This window comes from Carettochelys insculpta, chromosome 17, assembly GCF_033958435.1.
Source record: "Carettochelys insculpta isolate YL-2023 chromosome 17, ASM3395843v1, whole genome shotgun sequence".
Lineage (NCBI taxonomy): Eukaryota > Metazoa > Chordata > Testudines > Carettochelyidae > Carettochelys > Carettochelys insculpta.
The window spans coordinates 16,382,402-16,404,182 of record NC_134153.1 but is presented as its reverse complement, the minus strand read 5'-3'; the positions used below and the strand labels follow the sequence as shown (position 1 = coordinate 16,404,182).

General features: G+C 43.0%; 1 protein-coding gene across 2 annotated transcripts in view; it reads right to left on the bottom strand.

Moving 5' to 3' along the window:
- BCAS1 (brain enriched myelin associated protein 1) overlaps positions 1-16,647 on the bottom strand; it is an 89,655-nt gene extending 73,008 nt beyond the window's left edge. For both annotated transcript variants that reach the window (XM_075011497.1, XM_075011498.1), the window contains exons 1-4: positions 16,581-16,647; positions 15,814-15,942; positions 10,014-10,090; positions 9,363-9,450 (exon numbers count right to left, since the gene is read on the bottom strand). In XM_075011497.1, the coding sequence (XP_074867598.1) occupies positions 9,363-9,450; positions 10,014-10,085 (160 nt within the window). In that variant the 5' untranslated portion in view covers positions 10,086-10,090; positions 15,814-15,942; positions 16,581-16,647. The remainder of the gene's footprint in view (positions 1-9,362; positions 9,451-10,013; positions 10,091-15,813; positions 15,943-16,580) is intronic.
- Positions 16,648-21,781: the final 5,134 nt, after the last annotated feature.

Sequence of the window (21,781 nt, the reverse complement as noted above, 5' to 3'; positions counted from 1 at the left end):
AGAATATTTGAATATCCGGCAACCACCCAGTCCCTGGGCTTTCAGATATGAAAGAGTTTACTGTAGCAAGTTACAGGATATTGCAAAGCCTAGCTGCTGATGAGAAGGCCACTAAGGCAATATTCCTTCTAATTTTTTATCATAGATGCACAGAATAAATTTTATCTGCACCAAGGCCTGTGTGGATGTGCACCACCAGTGGGAATAATGCTGCTGGCTGAGGCATCATGCCTGCTCTGCTAATCAGCTCGTCAGCCCCTGAATCTCCTTGGATAGCCTCCCAAGCTCAGCGCTTACAGAGAACACTGCCCTGGAATGGAACCTGAAATTGAAGGTAGGCCTGAGTTCTCCTGTCAGACAGTGGAAACGGCACAGACCAGGCAGTGCAGAATGGACTGCCTGGGACAGTTTGCCCTGAGAGATTTTGATACCCTGCTTGGTGACCTAGGCAGAGGGCCAAGTCATGAAGGAGGAATCTCTGCAGTTGCAGAGATGGGTGGAGAGACAGTAGAGGAGAGAGGAGGACACAGCAGGTGAATGATTAATTCCCAGAGATATTAGTAAGAAGCAACCTACCAGTGAGCATACCCTGTGATAATTAGCTTTGGTAGAGAGGTTTGGAGTCACCAGCAAAACTGAATCTTGAAAGGCCTTTTGCTGGGAAAGGTTCAGTCACATTCATTTTTTTGAAGTAAGAAGTCTTCAGTGCACTCCAGTGAAGAGTCAGTCACTAGAGTTTCTCCTATATACTCTGCTTTGTAGTTTTTATAACTCAGTCATAAAACAGTAAAGGTCTGCAGACAAATAAATTGTGATACAAGTTCTCTGACTGGAAACACATGTAGGATTAACTCAGTGCATCTGAGAACAGAATCTTGATCAAATCTTAACCTTAGGTCCAGCCTCTGCTTTTAATGAGCTCAGATCACTTGTTAAACATAGCAAACAATTTGGCCTCCTTTTGTTACTGGAGCGTAATGCATTCTCTGTGTCTATTTGACACTACCATATTCATCTGTCCCACTAGATAGCTCTCAAGATATCGCTTTTAGATCTCTTTTTAGTGCTTAACCCGTGTAGCTTGAAATTTTGCCTCTTTCACCAAGAAAAGCTGATTATGCAGAGATATTAAGTCATTCACTTTGTCTCTCTTACTTGGTTGCAAAACACAATAATGGTAAGTTAATTTTATGCCAGACATGGTACCTTTCCTACAATCCAAAAACATCCTTATTTTCTGAAACTAAATTTTGTGTCAGTCTAAAATATGGTTTGAGTATTTAGTTTAAAATGTAATTTTTGGTTGTTTTTTCTTTCTTTTTCTATTTTGGTTACAAGCTTGTGATAAACAGCTCAGCTGTTACATTGTCTTGTTCTTAGGGGTCCACTCAAAATCAAAGTGAGAACAGAATTTAATGGCCGCATTGAAACCATTATGGACTCTTGGGAACATTCTACATTTTAAAAGTCCATCAGTGCTGACTTGTATGATGGTTTTTATCAGCCCTGAATGAGCCACTAAAGTATTACTGGTAAATTATCCACAGTTTAAAGGGTTCTAAATTTGTAGTAATACAATAATGAATTTTTCTGTTTTAAAATTTCACATTTTCAATGTAATTTTCAGTGTACATAATCCGCATGTGTGAATTTCTTCTCACAGATATTTAAAATACCATTGTTATTCCATTCCTAAAATTGCTGAACATTTAACAACCCCCACTGCTGTATGTACTTACACATGCTGAGTTGCTGTAAAGCTGTTTATCTCAAGATATTAGACAGATAAGGTGGGTCAGGTCTACATTAAGGAGAGCGAAAATGCCCAGTTGTTTGATCTTCCTCCCCAGGAGTGTTTTGCTCTCTTTGCAAACAGCCAGGTAACTTCGGGCCAAAGCCTGGATAAGGGCCATTGACCTGCAATATGCTCCTTAATGTTTGCAGGAAGGTTGCTTCTCAAGAGCCATTGTGTTACTTTCCTTTTGCTTTTCCAATAGTTCATTGTTAAGCTAGAAAAGCTTTGCAATCCTATATAACTGTACTGTACTTTTACCTCTGCCTCCACAATACCTAGGGACATGTCACCAATATGCACACACAGATGACTACCAGATGGTCATGGAGCCTTCCAAATAGTATTATTCCATTTGCTTGTATCACAGGCATAGTTTAACTCTCTGGATTGCTTTTGTTATGTTAGTAGATGGGTGTGTGGCATCCACCTATTTACCCTGTTAAATACAAACAACTCTCATGTGAAGGGCATGGCTGGAAAACACAGTAAGGTAAAGCTTTGGACCAGTTTGAGATGATGCATACTTGTTGATAGTGGGGGTGGGAATGCAATTTAAGGTTCCAGAGGTATGCAGCTGAATTCATTCATTTCCCCCTAAGAAAAAGGAAGAATTCTCATAGGCGTTGTTCTTATTTACAAGCAACAGATACATTTTTATGTGCTGCTATCTTGGCTAAGCTAGATCAGCTTTGTGTTTTTCATAGTACCTCAAGGTGTGTTTGAATGCCAGATGAGGACTTTATAGAATACTGAAAAGAGACTAGGTATCTCTAAGACATACTAGGGAGGGCAGTAACAATTTTTCTGAGCTCCTTTTATTTAACTGATTTATTAATTCTACTAATCGGGTAAATTCTGAGGGTCAAATTAGATAGTTTAAATTTGCATTTATATTAGTCCATATCCTGGTGTAAATGAAGTGATGATGATAACTTTAGAGAGATGATGATGATCCTCTATGAGCTGAGCAGCCATACAATTTTTACATACATATATATTTGGCCTTAACAAGCTATTTAAGATGTATTGCAACTAAACAATATGGAACTGAGGCTCTACACCAAGAGTCTGCAACCAAAAGAGCAAGAAATGCCATTTTTTCAAATTCAGTTATAAAATCAATACTTCAAGAGCCACAATGCATGTGAATATGAGACAGTCCTTAAGCAATAAAGTCAAACGGTACGTTTTGTAACTCCTATTTTAAGAACAGTGCACACACAATGATTTGTACCAGTTAGAAGTTTGTTACTTTCACTCCATATCCCCAGGCTTAGCACCTCTTTGCCCCAAACCCAGCCCTATCCCCAGGCTTAATCCCTCTCAGCTGCAAACCCAGAATTAACATGCCTCAGCCAGATGAATTCCTCTAGCTGGGTGCATGCTGCTCTCCCCCTGCTCCCGACACCTCCTTCTCAGCAGGGCTGCACAGCTCCAGCAGAGGCAGACTTGGCTGCTGCCTCCCCCGGCTGCTCCCCTGCTGCCACCTTCTCAGTGGGGCTGTGAGGCTCCAGCAAGAGCAGACTTGGCCACCCCTTCTCCCAGCTCTCCTGCTCACTTCCCCCTGTCCACCACACTGAAATAATGGAAGTAAATGTAATTGATTTAATGTCCAGATCCCTCCCATTTCCCAGCTTGGCATTAAACCAATACAGTTTAGTTCCATTGTTTCAGCCACGGCAAAACGGGGAACTGCAAGTGACATCTTAAAAAGCTGCATGCATGCATAGCGCTGGAGCTACAGATTGCTGACCCCTGCACTACACACAATAAAGCAGCCAAACCTTTTCTTACTGTTCTGGCAAAAATTTAAAGGCCAGATATTTCGACTGGCTGTAACGTACGGGTAGTTTTCACTTAATAAAGTTCTAGATACTATTGGAAACAATATTTAATAACAGTTACAATCCGTAAGCAGTGAGAAAGGGAAACCGTCCCACACAGGAGAAACTCTAGTAACATTTACTCTGCTGTATCTGTAGAGATGTGAACTGAAACAGTAAGGCCGTGAACCAGGGCGTTCTCAGCACATAGCATGATGTGTGACAAGGCTTCAAAAATAACAAGTGGGAAGAGAAATTGAATCATTTCCAAAAGGAAAGCAAAGTGACATTTAAAAGCTACGGTTGGCAGCATGGCACACCTGTGGTTGACCGTTTGTAGTCACATTTTAAAAACCCTCTCCATGCTACATTTTCAAGGGTTTAGAAAGTGACAGAATACATCAGTAAGACTCAGGGTAAAAGGCTTATATCATGGATTTTTTATTTGCAGAGTTTGGAGGCGCTTTAAATACATTCATACATTAACTTACCAAGAATAAAAAATTCAAAAGAAAAAAAAAAGAAATGATGAAACTCAAAGTCATGGAGAATTTTTCCCTGGCTCTGGAAAAATAAACTCTACGTGCACAGTTCCCCACTTCAAAAATTTCACCATGCCTTTGACCAAGACCAGCAGTACTGAGAGGTGCCGTGAGCCCCAGGGCAAGGCGGGAGGCAGGCCCAGCTCTGTGCCTGGTGAGGGGCGAGCCAGGGTCAGAAGGGGTGGGGCCACGGACATTTGGCCCTCAGCACCACCCAGACCACAGCACTGCCCCACTGCAGCTGTGTGCCGCAGCACTGCTGGGGTAATTCAAAAGGGCCTGGGGGCAGTTTTCCCCTTTGCTCCCTCTGTCAGTGGGCCTGGCCAATATCTTAATTAACTGCCTGCCAGCTCAGCACAGATAAATTTGGAGAAAAGCTACATGGTAGTAACAGTGGAGCTCTGTGTGTGTGTTTGTGTGTGAGAGAGACAAACATAAACAAAGTAGATTCACAGTTATACCAAAGAGGATCTAGCATTTCAGCAGAAGAGGTGTGTACATATATGCAACTTTGAAAACTGACCATGCATGTATCAGTAACTGATTAAAGCTCCATTCTTTCCTCCCTTGTAGTAGCTCACTTAAGGGGAAACCAGCCAAGTTTCTAACATTCTTGCACTGGGGATATACCGCTCCATTGAATAAACTAGGAGTTCCACCTTAATATGCAGGCTTCAGGGACCAAGTACCAGACAAGGTCATACCGGCAGATAGCTCTTTGCTTCTGCATAGTTCTGGGTGATTCTGAATGGGCCATGGCCTCACCCCTGAGCATCCAGACCGACCCAAATCAGGGCCAGAGCCCCCTAACTCCACAGTCTGACTGCATCACTTTCCTGTGAACACCATGCACTGCTAGTCTTATCTCTGGCCTCTGTGCTAGCCCTCTGGCCGGGGGGTTGGGGGGGAATGCCTCATGGGGCAGAAACTGGAGCAGCCCAGCATGGCAGCAATGCAGCAGGGCTGCCTGCTAAGTAGCAAAGTGGACTTGGAGTGAGGCAATACCCCTGTTCCTCCTGACATCACTTTCCAAGGCTCCGGATCCCTTCTGTTCTCCCTTCCCTTCCTGCCCTTGCATAGCACTGGGTCCCTCCCACCCTCTCCCCATGGCACTGGATCCCTCCTATGCACCTAATTCTTCCTCCCATGACCCTCATGGCTGTTCATCTCACTCCCCTGTCCCATCATTACCCACCCTCATGAAAGCTGGGCCTACCCACTTTTGCTGTCCTAGCTATGCCACTGGCTCTAAAGCTGAGTCCCATGGATGGGCACAAAAGCACCTGGGTAGTGCAACCTTATCTGAGGGGTCCACACCCCAGCATACATGTGCATCTCTCATTCTCTTGGGCTGACTGTATATATTGGAAAACAGGAAAGAAAAGGAAGCTAGATGTGAACTGAACCATATCAAACAGTGCTAATCATTCCAGTATTGAGTTAACACCCACAATTTATACATGATATCGACATATGTTCTATGTACAAAAAGACAAGGCTCCACCTATGCTCTATAGTTATATGCAAAACTGTAAATTACAACCTAGTGCAGACTATTATAGTCAAACAGACCAGAGGGCTGGATTACATTATGATAGTCTCCAAACACAAAACAGGCTTTGGTCTTGCAGCATCAATGTGACTCAATCCTTGAATTTAGGATTACCATATTTGAGGTTTTAAAAAAGAGGATGCCCCTGAGTAGGAGGGTATCTGTATCAGTATCTACCAATTCATGTTGTACTAAAGTGTTATAGTATATATAGTACTATATATGTGAGTTGGTAAATACTGATGCAGATACCCTCCTTCTCAGGGGTATCCTTTTTTTTTTTTTTTGAAAGTTCAAATATGGTAATCCTAAATCCTCAGTTAACCATATTTCCAAATCATGCTGCAGTCCTTGTGGTCAGTCACACATGTAGCTATGAGTTATTATTATAGTTATGTCAGTCCAGAGATATTAGAGAAACAAGGTGGGAGAAGTAATGTATTTTATTGGATCAGCTCAAAATCTACCATCTTCTTCACCTGGGCTATCCCATATACAGCTAAAGACCTTATTTGGTGCCTCTGCAATGCCGTGCAGCTTGCTGTCCCTTACAGCCCAGTCTCGTTAGCAATCTAGAAATAGATCTTAAATCCAGAAACAGTTTGGCTGGATATTGATAAATCAGACTATAGCCAATGTGAGCAGATTAGAATCCAGATCATGGAGCTAGGTTGATTTATACCATCTGACTATCATCTGGCCTAAAATTTCTTCCCTCCCCAATCTGTTTTCCATGCCCTCATCTTGCATATACTCCTTCTGGAGATCAAATAATCTACCTGTGTGACTCATTAGCAAACAAGTCAACACTGTAACAGGGCTGCAATATTTTTTCAGCTCATTTCACCGGCTTCCATCTTCTGTCAATATCAGGTGTATCCTTGCTTTCGGGGCTTGCACAATTCTGCCACACCTATGTTGACACTATCATTAGAGTGAATCAGGTAATCGCAGGAGAAAAAAAAAAACCTTTTAAATTCAGGGCATTTGATTGGCCTGTTTTGAATGTATAAAAAGAATTGGCTCATGAAACATTTACAGTTGCAACATCCATACTTATATATATATTACAATGACTGTAAAGGTATGTTTCAGGGAGGTAGCCGAGTTAGTCTGTATCTTAAAAAACAACAAGAAGTCCTGTGGCATCTGATGAAGCGGGTCTTTGCCCATGAAAGCTTATGTTCCAAAATATCTGTTAGACTGTAAGGTGCCACAGGACTTCTTTTTGTTTGTGAAGCTATGATAAGCCAATTCTTGAGCAGCCCTGAGCACCGACAACCTCCACTTATGAACACTTTTGGCAGAGCTGCACAGGGACTAAGATTAAGCAAATAGTTGTTTCGTATAGGTCTGATTCTATTAGAAACAGTGAGACAGGCACATTTTAAACCCCTAATATGTTTCTTACCAGTGCAACCTCATTCTTCCAACCCAGCTGAGATGGGTTGTCTACCCCACACAAGGCCTGAATAGGAAAAAGGGGCCAATTAACCCCATGATTGTCTGTACCTGGAGAAGAGTCAGGATTGATAAGGACTAATGGCATATGACGCTAAACTGGGCTAAGTTTAAAGAAAGGAAGTTAGTAGTAGAAGGGGGTTGTAGGAAAGAACTACAGAGAGGTGGGAAGTTAGGGGGGAAAAAGAAGGAGGCATCCAAGGGAATGTAAACTCTGTGATGCTGCCTGGGAATGCAGAGTCTCTAACCAGAATGTGGGAGGTGGCGGATTAGCTCCAAGGAATAGAGAAAGCTCCAGAAAAAGACTTGGGGGCCAAAACTAATGAAGAAAAACAGAATGGAGTCCAGGGAAAATAACTACAGGATTTGAGACTGAGTGAGTAGATTATATGGTTGCCAGATAGAGGGGTGTCCCTGAGCTGGAACTATAGTGAGGAGGCCAAGCTCATGAAGAGGGAGTAATCTAATCTGGAAGAACAGAGAGAGAAACTACAGGGTGAAGAGCTAAAGGAGGGGACTGTGGACCAGTGAAGAGCAGATCCTCAGCTGAACCATAAGGGAGACATTCCAGTCGTGAAGAGGAAACTTCCAGTCCTGACACCTTTTAATAGCTGTTCTTCTGCTGGCTGTCTCTTGCCTTCCCCATCTACTGATTAGTTTCCAAGCCAGTGACCAGGGCTCTCACCACAAGTCCAATGAAATAACTTAGCAACTCAACACTGAGTATCACTGTTGCTCACAAGAACCTTTGGCTACCATCAAAATGCTCAATGTTCTGCCTCCCATTCTGAGAAACACTTTCCCACATGTACCCATGATCTCAGAGCCTCTTGAAGGCACAGATGGATCCCTATGCTGGCTGGATTGTGAGTGCCAGGACAGAGAAAAAGCAGCTGTGGCCTCTTGGAGGTCTTGCAAGGACCGATGGGGCCTTCAGGGCTGCCCTCACTTGTACTCCTTCCTACAATGGTTCTTAAGGGGCTATGAGCAGTACAAAATACCTGGGAACTAAGATGTCCCAGTTATGCTGCTTCTCACAATTAAATCACCCCCTACCTTCTTTGGTCCACCAACTTCAGTTCATCCTTAGTCCAACCCAGGACACCCTCTGAACTTTGAGCTCTGGCAGAGGGCCCCTTTGTCCCAGCCTGGCAAAAGAGGTGTATAGCCCAGGTGTAGATGTGGGAATAATGAATCAGGTCTGAAATATTTGTCTACTATATAGCTCTTTCTAGTTCAGGCACAATGGCCGCGTCTACACATGCACGCTACTTCGAAGTAGCGGCGCCAACTTCGAAATAGCACCCATCACGGCTACACGTGTTGGGCGCTATTTCGAAGTTGAAATCGACGTTAGGCAGCGAGACGTCGAAGTCGCTAACCCCATGAGGGGATGGGAATAGCGCCCTACTTCGAAGTTGAACGTCGAAGTAGGGCACGTGTAGCCGATCCGCGTCCCGCAACATCGAAATAGCGGGGTCCGCCATGGCGGCCATCAGCTGAGGGGTTGAGAGACGCTCTCTCTCCAGCTCCTGCGGGGCTCTATGGTCACCGTGTGCAGCAGCCCTTAGCCCAGGGCTTCTGGCTGCTGCTGCTGCAGCTGGGGATCCATGCTGCATGCACAGGGTCTGCAACCAGTTGTCGGCTCTGTGGATCTTGTGTTGTTTAGTGCAACTGTGTCTGGGAGGGGCCCTTTAACGGAGCGGCTTGCTGTTGAGTCCGCCCTGTGACCCTGTCTGCAGCTGTTCCTGGCACCCTTATTTCGATGTGTGCTACTTTGGCGTGTAGACGTTCCCTCGCAGTGCCTATTTCGATGTGGTACTGCCCAACATCGAAGTTGAACGTCGATGTTGCCAGCCCTGGAGGACGTGTAGACGTTATGTCACTACATCGAAATAAGCTATTTCAATGTAGCGTTCACGTGTAGATGTAGCCAATGTGCAGCACCAGACACCTAATTTGATTAAACAAACAGAGTAATGAGAGTATTTGAAAAAAGCTGCACTTTTTGCTATTGTATCTTCTTGAAAGGCCTAAGCTTTGGAAACCACAAGTCTGAGATGACACACGATCTGATCTTTGCATCTGATGCTGAACATTGCTTCTATTGTTTCAGTTTTAACCTTGCATCTTCCTAGCTTGTAGCAGAAGCAGAGTGGATGTGACAGTCTTCCCTTCCCAGTACGCACCTTTATCATTGTTTTCAGAAGAATCAGCCTTTAAAGCCTGAGTTGCAACAGGTCCATTATTAGTACCGGCAGGTGGTTCAGACATAACCTGGAACATCAAGGGATAGATTGCTCAGCTGCATGCCTTAGACTAAACCTTTGCATGAATTTGCACTCACCCGTGTTAAAACAGAAGAGAGCTAATGAAGATTTTTAAAGTGGTTAAGTGACTTAGGGTTCTAAGTCCCATTTTCTACTTGACTTAGAAACCTTAGAAATTGAGTGCAGAAATACCTAAATAGCAAGTCTGGGTTTTCATGCCAGAGGCCCTGATCATAAGGCATTTAGGCATCTAAATTAATGGAATTTATTGCTTTATTGTTCCCATCAAAGGAGACTGGGGTGAAATTGTGGCCCCAATGAAGTCCACAAGGATTTCCCCATTGACATCAATGAAGACAAAATTACATCTCAAGATTCTGGGGTCTGGTGTGTATCCTTTCCTCCCACACTATACACATGGGCACAGGGAATCCAGAATCAATCCCTAAGTATAGAAAAGTTCTATACAATAAGGGTGGGAATTTCAAATGCACCAAAGGGGTGTCTTTGAAGCTGAGCGCTTTTCTTATTAGTGTGAAAACAGTCAAGGAATGAAGATTTCCAGGTTACCTGATAATTCTCTGTTGTACACACATTATCTTGGTCTTCAGCCTCTTCTTGAACAGTCAAATTTTGTCCCATATTTGCTGCACAAATACAAAACAGTTTATTAATATAAAGTTGATTCCTGTCTATGAAGGACTCTGTCAAATTTAAGAGAAAGCTACAGACCACAGGTTTTGACAAGCACCTTAAAAATCCCATAAAGTCCCATTTGCTTTGCAGAATGTTACATCACTGTTTCTTTGATGCTACAGGCCTCATTACTTGGAGACAGCTTGCCCTATTGACAGCTGCTCACTGCTCACAGGGCAGGTTCACAAACATTTGTGGCTTCTTCAAAAAGTTTAATTGGAACTGACAACATGGGTTGCTAGTTAAGACTATATAAATTATTAAGATGTGTGAAATAAAAGCACAGAGCCTGTGTCTGCTACCTGGAAAGCAGACATAGGGTATGCAAGTGTATGCTAGACCTCAACAAGTTCAGTTTCTTCCCACTCCCTCCTAGTCTGGGGTAGTTCCCAACTCCTTCCTTTTGTATAGTGAGATCAAGGATTATTAAGAGGAGAGGCAAAACACTATGTGCCTACACTACAGAGTTTCGTTGATGGAAGTGGCCTTTTGTTGACAAAACCAGGGAGTGTCCACACTACAAATGTGTTCTGTCAAGACTCTGTTCTCAATGTTACCGGCAGACTTCTGTCATGGCCATATGAGGCATAGTGCCTCTGTCAACAGATTCTGTTGACAACAAATATTAGTGTAGAAGTTCTGGGGAGCCATCTGCCAGCAGAGAGGACTTCTGGTTCACCGGGCAGGCCTGTTTGCAGAGCTTCCACTTGGCTGTTCTGTCGATAGAGGGCTGGACAGTCTGGCCCCTCTTTGTTGACAGAAGGTGTCAACAGGGGGAACCTCTGTTAGGTGTGGACATGCTCTGTCGACAGAGGTTTTGTCAAGAAATATCTGTCAACGGTGATGTCTGTTGACAGAAGTGTCCTTTTGTCGACAAAACTCAGGGAGCATTTATACACTTAGGCTACATCTACACTTGCCCCCTTCTTCGAAGGGGGGGCATGGTAATCAGGGTGATGGGAGGTTACTGATGAAGTCCTGACTAATGAAGTCAGCTTTGAGGAATAACACTCTGTCAATAGAGTTATGTTGACAAAAGTGCAATGTAGACACTTCTATCAACAGAGAGGGCTTCCAGTTCACTGGGCAGCCCTGTTTGCAGAGCTTCTGGTCAGCTGTTCTGTCAAGGGAGGGCAGGGCAGTTTGGCTGCTCTCTGTCAACAAAACAGCTTGCTCTTTTGATCTGCTTTTATATGTAGATGCACTCTGTCGACAGATGCTTCTAATGTAGACATAGCCTATGAGTATCTACTACTGAAACATGGTCGGGGTGGGGGGGAAGGTATGGAGATTATCTCAGCAGCTTTCTTACAAAAGGCAATTAAAAGCAGGTGGGGGACTGTGCATTTTGAAAGTCTGTCTCTTGTCAGAGGAATGACTTCTGCAATATGGCAAATCCTACAGATGTTCTTCCTCCCCAACAGCCTCATGTGCTTGGTGAATGTCATGGAGCAGATATAAGAGCATCTGGTAGTGTCAGGGATAGAATTCCCTGGCACAAGAGCAGGGTAGATCAAGTTACAGTTCCAAATATGGGACTTATGTCTAGGTAGGATATTGTAGTTAGGTAATAATTTAATTCATTAAGACAGTCCAACCAGGGTTCCCTCTTATTTTTCCGTCCATGGGCAGAATAAATTTTGTTGTGTGCACCAACACATACAGGGATGTGCACCACCAGTAGAAACACATGCTGCCAGCTGTGGGTGGCTATTAGCACTCTGATAATCTGCTGGGCAGCACCTGAATCTCTTGTGGGCAGCTGCTCAAGCACTCGTCTTACAGGGAACACAGGATCCAATGTGCATAAAAGTCAATGAAGAGACTCCTTGGTTTAGTTTATGCCTTAAATGATTGGCTTAGACATATGCAATAAGTTTCACTTAATCAGCTAGGTCCTTACTTGACTTCTTTATTATCACCTGAACTCTCTGGGCCTTTAGACTGTAAGCTATTCAGTGAAAGGACTTGCAGCTTGCTCAGCATAATGGGCCCAAGACCAAGCCAAATGAAATCAGTAGATAGGTTGCTATTGCCTTGCTTGGTCTTGGGATTAGGGCCTATGTGCCAGTAAAGCTACATAAATAAAAAGAGAAGAGCCTGAAGCAGACCTTGAAACAGGAAACTCCCAAGTATTTGGGGACTGTGCAGTTCAATAGTCAGTGTCCAACTTAGACTTGGTCTACACTAGGGTAGGAAGTCTATTTCCAATACACAATTCTAGCTATGCCATTACTGTAGCTAGAATCGATATATCAGAGTCGACTTCCTTACCTAGTGTAGCTTGGGGCTCTTCAGGCTCATGCCAGTGTCCTTTACTGCATGTTGTGTGGAGTACCAGGGCTGGTGGCTGAACCCGGAGAGATCAATTTTGCCGTGTTTTAACACACGTGGCAAAATTGAAGTCCAGTGTGGTCGATCGGCAGGTAAGGGTAAATCTGGTAAGAACGTAGCTAGAATTGCGTATTGGAAATCAACTTTCTTTCCTAGTGTAGATCAAGCTAAGTGTAGATTCACCCTTAGTACTTCATCCCACAAACCAAGCAATCTTGGGCCCAAATTGTCAGCGAGGACAGGCAGTTCTGTGTTTCTCTCTTTGAAAAATGGGATCCAGTTTGTTGTTTTATTTAGACCGTAAGTGCTGAGTTCTCTCACTCACCCCCAAATGGCTCATTTTCTGTTGTACAAATATACCTCAGAGAAGAATTTTTTTCTAAGAGTTTTGGTTAGACAAATCGTTAAATATTCAGTTTCGAAGAAATGCAGTGATGGTTAAACCCTTAGGGCAGACTTTGGTTCTGCAAACCTCATTCAGAACAAGGTCTCCCTGTAGCTGAAGCCATTAAGATTGATAATAAATTACAGTTAGGGCCCAAATTCTGCTTAGATAGGTGGGTTTAAATCAGATGGGTTTATATGCTGAAATTAATTGATATTATTTCAATGTTCACTTCAGTCCAGTGTCAGTCCCTTAAACAGAGCATGGTAACCAGGATGCGTGAGAGAGGATCAACCACGATCTCACCATACAAAAGGAAGCAGTTGGCAACTAACCCAGACTTGGAAGGAGCAGGAAGAATCCCTACTTGTTGAGGTTTAGCAAAACAACCCCAATCACATATGTAGGTCAAAACTTGGGTTTGATCCTGCTTTTAGGCAGGGGTCTGGACTAGATGACCTCTTGAGGTCTCTTCTAGCTCCAGAATTCTGATTCCGTGATTGGGGTTGTTTTGCTAAACCTCAACAAGTAGGGTTTCTTCCCGCTCCCTCCTAGTCTGGGTTAGTTGCCAGCTGCTTCCTTTTGTATGGTGAGATCATGGCTGATCCTCTCTCACACATCCTTGTTGCCTTGCTCTGTTTAAGGGACTGATACTGGACTGAAGTGAACATTGAAATAATACCAATTCATTTCAGTATATAAACCCATCTGATTTCTGTTGATTTCAGTAAGAGTATGAGTGTGAGTAGCATTAATTCCTGACTTCAGTCTGCAGAGAAGTTTTACAAGAGGTTTATCATTTTAGCTGATATTCAATTCTACACCAGGACTTTAGACTTATTGTGGAAAACAGCCAGTATTTCCCCCCGGATATATAATGGCCTCTTGTCCTTGTTGGGTAGTTTTGTTGCCTAGCAACATTAAGTAGTATGCTATCTGGAGATTTTTTAAAAAAGGATTTTTCAGATCCTGCTGCTTAATCTCAGTGGGAAAATTCAGGATTGAGTTGAATCTGGAGATTTTATTTCTGTTTTCCAGGCACAGTGTAATCTGATTTACCTGATTTCACAAGCAGACTACAAACCTTACACACTAAGTTTTATTTGCAGACTATGTGCTTCACTTTACACTCATGCACTAGGTGTAACTAATAGATGTGCTTTTGAAAGGAAAAGAACACGGTAACTAGTTATTTTCATAACAGCCTGGGATCTGATTGTAATCTCACTTGCCTCAGTTTGATATCAGTATGATTCTGATTTCATTTGCATCTGAATGGTAAATTATTGAGCTCAGAGTATGGTCTCTGAATTTTATGTTCCTCCATAAAATTAAATTTATAAATTTCATTGAAAAATATAATTCCAACTGACATAGAACATGCTGGCTGCTCACCATGAGGCATCTCTTGGCTGCAGGGGGAGGCTGCAAGGGCATGCTTCTGGGCACCTTGTGTCTGTGCTCCAGCAATGCTTGCAGCTTCCTGCCACGGGTTTCTAGGTCTCTGTAGCTTCAAAGTGTCTGGATGCAGGGAGCATAGAGCTCCGGGGCACTGGCCAGGATGTCTGTGGGCTCCAGGTGGCTAGTGCCACAGAGGACTGCTCTTCCAAAGGAACTGCCTCGCAGAGCATCTACACATGCTTTTCTTCAAAAGAATCTTTCAAAAGAAGGCACTCTTCCTGATCCGGGAGTGGAAGAGCACTTCCAAAAGAAGAGCCATGTTCTTTTGATTTTCTTTCGCAAGAATGCATTTTGCACGCAGATGATCCGCGGGATCTTTTGGAGGAATCCCGGCTTTTTTGAAAGATCTCACTTTTGTAGATTGCCTCAGGCACAAGCATGTGGGCAAAACATGATTCCCCATGCAATTTGCTAGCAAACCTCTCCCAGACCCAGCCTTTTGTTGGAGTGAGCAGGTTTGTTTTTCCTTTTTTGGGTTTTTTTTTCAGTAGAGTGACACACCATCATGGGAATTGGGTGGGATGATAAATTCCTTGCTATGATGTGGGGGAATACAAAGGTAATTTTGTCATCAGCCTGGATATTTCTTGGAAGAGGCTACAGCTTTTTATATCAAGTTGCAACTGTAGCTTTGCAGGAGGATCAGTCATATCTGGAAGATAGGAATGTGGTCTGACTGGTTAAAAGGAAAGCATGCTATTAATCCCCAAGTCAGAAACAATCCATGAGCAGTTCCTGTCTGGAAAATTTTTACCTCTGTGATTAAGAATCAGGAAAAGAAACCCCCCCAAAAATAGCATGTGTTTTCCAACTTGCTTTGAGGGTTTTTTTTTTTTGTTTTCCCCAAACCAATGCATTTTCCCCAACAGGGAAATTGAGTCCTTGTTTGGCTCCCTATATATGGGCAAATGTCAACCTCCCTTCCCCCACCATCCAAAAACTCGTAAATTTGGTTCTGCTGTGTATATATGTGGTTTTGCAGAGTAAAGACGGACCAAGCAATAAACAAAAAGCGATCTCTTGCCCAGGCTGCATGAAGCCTGCCTGAAACTGATTCTTTAGATGCCATTTATTAACCACCCTAAGTTAATTACACCACACTGCATCACAGAGCATTCAGTAACACAGGAAAGTACAGTACACAGGGATGTCAGGCATTCAGTTAGTTCAGTACTGAGCTAGCCCATATGCTTCTCTTAAAGTCCCTTAACAATTAGTCAGGCTTACTTTTTGTTCTGTGCCTAAGGAACAGCGTATTTTGCTGCAGATTTCAGTGAGAACAGGACTGCATCCTAAAATCCCGTAAGCATATCTTATGAGATCTGCTCTATAGGCTGCTGGGGTGAGAAAGAGAAAATAAATGCAGAACAAATGAGTAGGAGGACCTGTTCCTACATAAATATCCAACTAGAGCAAGAAGCTTTTGATCTGACCCAAAGGCAACCAGGGGAGGACTAGGGCTGGGTCAGGACCTTCAGAAAATCCCCTTCCTACCTTTAGAGAAGTCATCCAGCTCTCAGTCACCCTTGGCAGAAGATAGCTGGCACAGGAGTTGGGCTTCAACAAACTGTGGGAGGCAGAACAGCACTCTTGAACTTCAGCTAAAGAAGGAGAGTTTGTCCACTGTACACAGAAGGGAAGGGATGGGACACAACAAGGGAGGAGTGAAATTACTCACTCTGAACAAACAAGAGCCACCTTAGAAGAATTTAAACAGCAACAAAGCTGGTGCTCTCCATTTAGAAGGTGCAAAATTGAAATCAATAAATTTCCCATTCAGTCTTTGCAAGAGAGGAGCGTGTTGCCAGACATGCATTAATCAAGTGCGAAGGATAAGCTAGCGAAGGCTGGCATTTACAGACACACCTCATGCTCACATGCGAAATCTTAACAGGGAAATGACAGTTTAACAAATATTAAGAAAGCTTAATAGTTATGTGCAATTTGGTAAGAGTCACTCTTGGAAAGGCTATTTCCTCTTGTCTTTCTGTCAATTTGCACTAAGCATCAAGTCACAAATGCTGATGCTCAGCAAAAGCCAGTATGCACAAGCCACACTGAAGAATACACAAACTGACATACAGCTTTGCAGCTGCCTACTTGGCAGTGGCTCCTAGGAGAACAGAGAGATCTAGGTTGAATTGTGGTATTGAAATAATACATCAGGAAAACAGCAGCACAACCCAAGATACAGGAGAAACCATTCCAGTGCAAGTGACCTTATAAGACTATTGTCAGAGTCCCACAACCACTGTGCCAACCTGGAGCTGTTCATTTGGAGGTGCTGCAGTCCCTCAGCAAAAAGCTGCCCACTGTAGCTTGTTGCACCTTTAATACTCTGCTGTCAGTGTGCTCACTAACATTAGGTGCAAATATACAGAGAGGTGGAGAGCTTTACTCCACCAGTTCTGTCAAACCGCTTTCTGTTTCTGGACTTCAGGGCCACTCAAACCTGTTCAGTTACATCCATTTGCTTCATGATTTTTTTCTTTTCCCCCCTGCTGAGTTCTAACACTGGGCTGTCAGAGCAGCAATAAATTCTTTCTCACCCTGGGAAGAACAACTGTTTGTTGAACACTATGTGAAAGAGCACAGTTCTCCCGCACATTGGTGAAACAGACAAAGTGAAAACCATTGTTTGCTTTCCTGTTCACTGACAAGGAGGTGGATCTTAAATTGCCTTCTGGAAAAGCTAGTTTTATTGGCAGATCATTTGAAATTTTAAATATTTAATCCTCATTATGCACTTACGTAGGTTTTACTATTTTATATATAGACTTTGGTACGAGGACTGTCTTTGTGCTCTGTGTTTGTACAGGATCAAGCACAATAGGGTGCTGGAGCATGAAGGCAGGTCAGAGAGGCTTCCAAAGTACAAGTATTTCCTGTTTTACAGATGGGGAAAGTGGAACACAGAGGCGGGAAAAGAATCACACAAGGATCAAACAAGATTCTGCAATGCATGAACAGGAGTGTTGTGGGCAAGACATAAGAAGTCATTCTTCTGCTCTACTCTGTGCTGATTAGACCTCAGTTGGAGTATTGTGTCTAGTTTTGGGCACCACATTTTAAGAAAGATTTGGCAAAACTGAAGACGGTCCAGAGAAGAGCAACAAGAATGATTAAAGTTCTAGAGATCATGGGCTATGAGGGAAGACTGAAAGAATTGGGCTTGTTTAGTTTAGAAAAGAGAAGATTGAGAGAGGACATAATAGTGGTTTTCAAGTACCTAAAAGTGGGTTACAAAGAGGAGGGAGAAAAATTGTTCTTTTTGGCCTCTGAAGATAGGACGAGAAGCAATGGGCTTAAACTGCAGCAAGAGAGGTTGAGGTTGGACATTAGGAAAAACTTCCTGTCAGGACGGTTAAGCATTGGAATAAATTGCCTAGGGAGGTTGTGGAGTTTCTATCACTCAAGATATTTAAGAATGGGTTAGGTGGACACCTACCAGGGATGGTCTAGGTGGTACTTGGTTCTGCTGTGAGGGCAGGGGACTGGACTTGATGACCTCTTGAAGTCCCTTCTAGTTCTAGTGTTCTATGATTCTGTGATATGCAGAGTATTAGATTGTGCTGCTGCATGTAAGAAGCTTTATGTTTCTTCAAGCCATAGTGCTGTGATGTACAATGGAAAAATTATCTTAAGTTACTACTGAACAGCAATTTGGAAATCACTTATGCAGTGGTGAATAGTAAATTGAGTAAAGAGTTACAATATAAACCAACTACCAAATTCTAGTTACATCTAATAGAACCTGTCTCTGTTTGCTTCCCTTGGAGTTCATTTTTTTAGATGGGATGGCCATTATCCCCAGGATCCTGGCTATTTATGAAACCTAGTTGGAAGCTCAAACCAGTGGGGACCAATTGAATATTTTTCAATTAGTGTGTGTTGTATGGTTCTCTGTACTTGCCATATGTTATCAAAGAGCCGTGAGATGTAACTTAATATTTATTAAGTTGGGCAGGAAATGGATTTTCCATTATGGGGGAAATTCCACACACTGGAGTTGTTTCCCTTGTTCTGAGACAGAATGAAAACAAATATTTTGGAATTTCCCATTTAAAAATCTGGGAAAAAAGACCCCAAAATGTTTTCTTCCAATAAAATTAAAATGTTTTTTTTCCAGTTGGACAGGTGTCATTTTTAAAAATATAAAATATTTAAACAAAAAAGCTGCTTTCAAATGAAAAAACAAAACTTCAATTCTAAGAATGTGGAAACTGAATGTTTTGACATTAAAACACTGAACGATTATTTTTTCCTAAAATAGGGAGAAACATGCCTCAAAATTGACATTTCCACCAAGAGTTTTGTTTGACAAATTGGCAGTTTGATGGAAAAATGTCAGAAAATTGCTGAGTAGCACAGGCATTTATTCTCTGATTTCAAATCTAGGACCATACCTTGCAAACATTTTCTTAGAGTTAAAAACTAGATTTAAAAACCATCTTGACTCAGGCAAGTCTCCATTAAGAGACTGTCTGAGTAAGCACTGAGGTGAAGCACAGTAAGGACCAGGGATTTCTACACAACAGTCATCTGCATCATCATGTGTCACACATTTAAACAGCACTGGTCACTGTCTATGTCCATATGCAGGACATTCTTCATAGTCACCTATGGTATGTACACAGTCAACTGTTTGCTTTCTTTTATTTACCAAGGTATTTTCTTTTCACCATTATTAACCCACGCATTTTTCCTTCACCCTAGCAGTGGATTTAGTCTGCTGTGGGTGGAACTTATTTAACATTTTAATCTAAAGGCTTTATTCGCTTTCTGCTTCTCTGCAGATGCGAGGCAGTGTTAAATCTGCATCCTTTATCAAACTAATCCCAATTTCTCCCATTCTGAAAGTGAAAGACTGAGTGTGGATCTCACTTAGATTCCCAGCATCTTCCCAAACCAGGCAGTGAAGGTCCTTAGCTCTTATTGAGCTCAGAAGGTATCTGAAGTCAAAGCCCCATGCTTCCTTTTAACTAATTTTCTCTTCCCTGATTTGGTAAGAAATATTTGAAACTGCAAAAACTATAGTTATCATAGAATCACAGGGCTGGAAGGGACCTCATGAGGTCATCTAGTCCAGCCCCCTGCTTCAAGCAGGATCAGCCCCCACTAAGTCATCCCAGCCAGGACTTTGTTCAGCCTGGACTTAAAAACCTCGAGGGATGGAGAATCCACCACCTCTCTAGGCAACGCATTCCAGTGCTTCACCCTCCTCCTGATGAAGTAGTTTTTCCTAATATCTAACCTACACCTCCCCCTCTTCAACTTCAGACAATTTCTCCTTGTTCTGCCATCAGACACCACTGAGAACAGTTTCTCACCCTTCTCTTTAGAGCTCCCCTTCAGGAAGTTGAAGGCTACTATTAAATCACCTCTAAGTCTTCTCTTCTGTAAACTAAACAATCCCAAATCCCTCAGCCTCTCCTCATAGGTCTTGTGCTCCAGCCCCTTAATCATTTTTGTTGCCCTCTGCTGAACCTGCTCCAGCAAATCCACATCCTTTTTACATTGGGGGGCCCAAAACTGGACACAGTATTCAAGATGTGGCCTCACCAGTGCCGAATAGAGGGGAATGACTACTTCTTTAGATCTGCTCAGAATGCTCCTTCTACTGCACCCTAGTATGCCGTTAGCCTTCTTGGCTACACAGGCACACTGTTTACTCATATCCAGCCTGTCATCCACCATAACCCCTAGGTCCCGTTCCATCGTACTGCTGCTGAGCCAGTCAGTTACCAGCCTGTAACAATGCTTGGGATTCTTCCGCCCCAGGTGCAAGACTCTACACTTCTCCTTGTTGAACTGCATCAGATTTCTTTTGGCCCAGTCCTCCAATTTATCCAGGTCACTCTGGATTCTCTCTTTACCCTCCAATGCATCTACCTCTCCCCCTAGTTTTGTGTCATCCGCAAACTTGCTGAGGGTGCAATCCAGTCGCTCATCCAGGTCATTAATAAAGATGTTGAATAACACCGGCCCCAGAACTGAGCTTTGCGGCACTCTGCTTGAAACCAACCGCCATCCAGATATCAAGCCATTGACCACTACCCATTGGGCACAACCATCAAGTCAGCTTTCTATCCATCTTATAGTCCAAGGATCCAATCCATATTTCCTTAACTTAGGGACAACAATGCTTTGGGAGACTGTATCAAATGCCTTGCTGAAGTCAAGGTATATCACATCCACTGACTTCCCCATGTCCACAGAGCTTGTTACCTTGTCATAGAAGCTAATGAGATTGGTCAAGCAGGACTTGCCCCCAGTGAATCCATGTTCGCTACTTTTGATCACTTTCCCCTCTGCCAAGTGCTACAAAATGGATTCCTTGAGGTTTCCCTCCATTATTTTCCCAGGGATTGAGGTAGGGCTGACTGGTCTATAGTTCCCTGGATTGTCCTTCTTTCCTTTTTTAAAGATGGGCACTACGTTTGCCTTCTTCCAGTCATCCAGAAGTTACATATATGGAAGTCAAGGAAGTTACACCAGGGATGAATCTGGCCCATAAATGAAAGCAGAACCTAGTCTTCTTTCCGTTAAAAGGATTTTATTTTTCCACAGACATCTCTTAATATACAATCACCCACTGCCAGACCATAACTATTTCTGAGGAAAAAAAAAATCAGTACTGCTTACATATAGTTCACAGTGATGCTGAACTGTAATACACCAGAGATAGAAACTGACATGCAGCACAGATCATTGGCCCATCTAATCTAATATCCAGGCTTTGGTAGTAGCTACTGGACAATGCTCTTAGCTATGCAGTTACTTACCCTGACTAAAGGTTCTGGAGTGGTGGTGGGAAGGTGGGTGCCAGGGAAAATTACTCCTCCTCAAGGCACAATAGCTTCAATTTATCTTCCAGCAATCAAAAATGCTGCTTTTTCTTTCAGGGATTTTTAATGAGACCGTCACTGTCAAAATCTTGTGCAGAAACTGCATCCCAGAGCAACTCAAACTTGTGCATCTGACAGCTTCAGAACCCTTCCTGTTAGATTGAAAAGGGTCACTGATCATTAATCACCTTACTAGGCATTGTAATTTATTCATGTCCAAAATTTACGCCAGCACAAATCAAATGTTCACACTGAGTAGAGGTTAGGTCCTTTGTGCATCCATTTTGTTCCCTGCCTTATCTGTGTTCCCAGTAACAGGGCTGACCCGTTCATTTGGGATGGAGATAGGGACTATTAAAACTGATTAATTGGAACAAGAATAAGTAGGTCACAATACTTACAATCCAACACTAGAGGGAGCAAAGTAAGGAATCCGGGGGGACAATGGCGGAGAAGAATGAGGTGGAGCTGTGATTCAGTTTAATTGTACTAGTGAATTGCTTATTTCAACCAAAGTGCAAGAATTCACTTGGCAGATGGGTAGTTTGGGGGCATGAGCTTCTCATCTCCTCCCTTTCTGAGTAGGGCTAAGACTGAGTCAACCCTGGCATTCT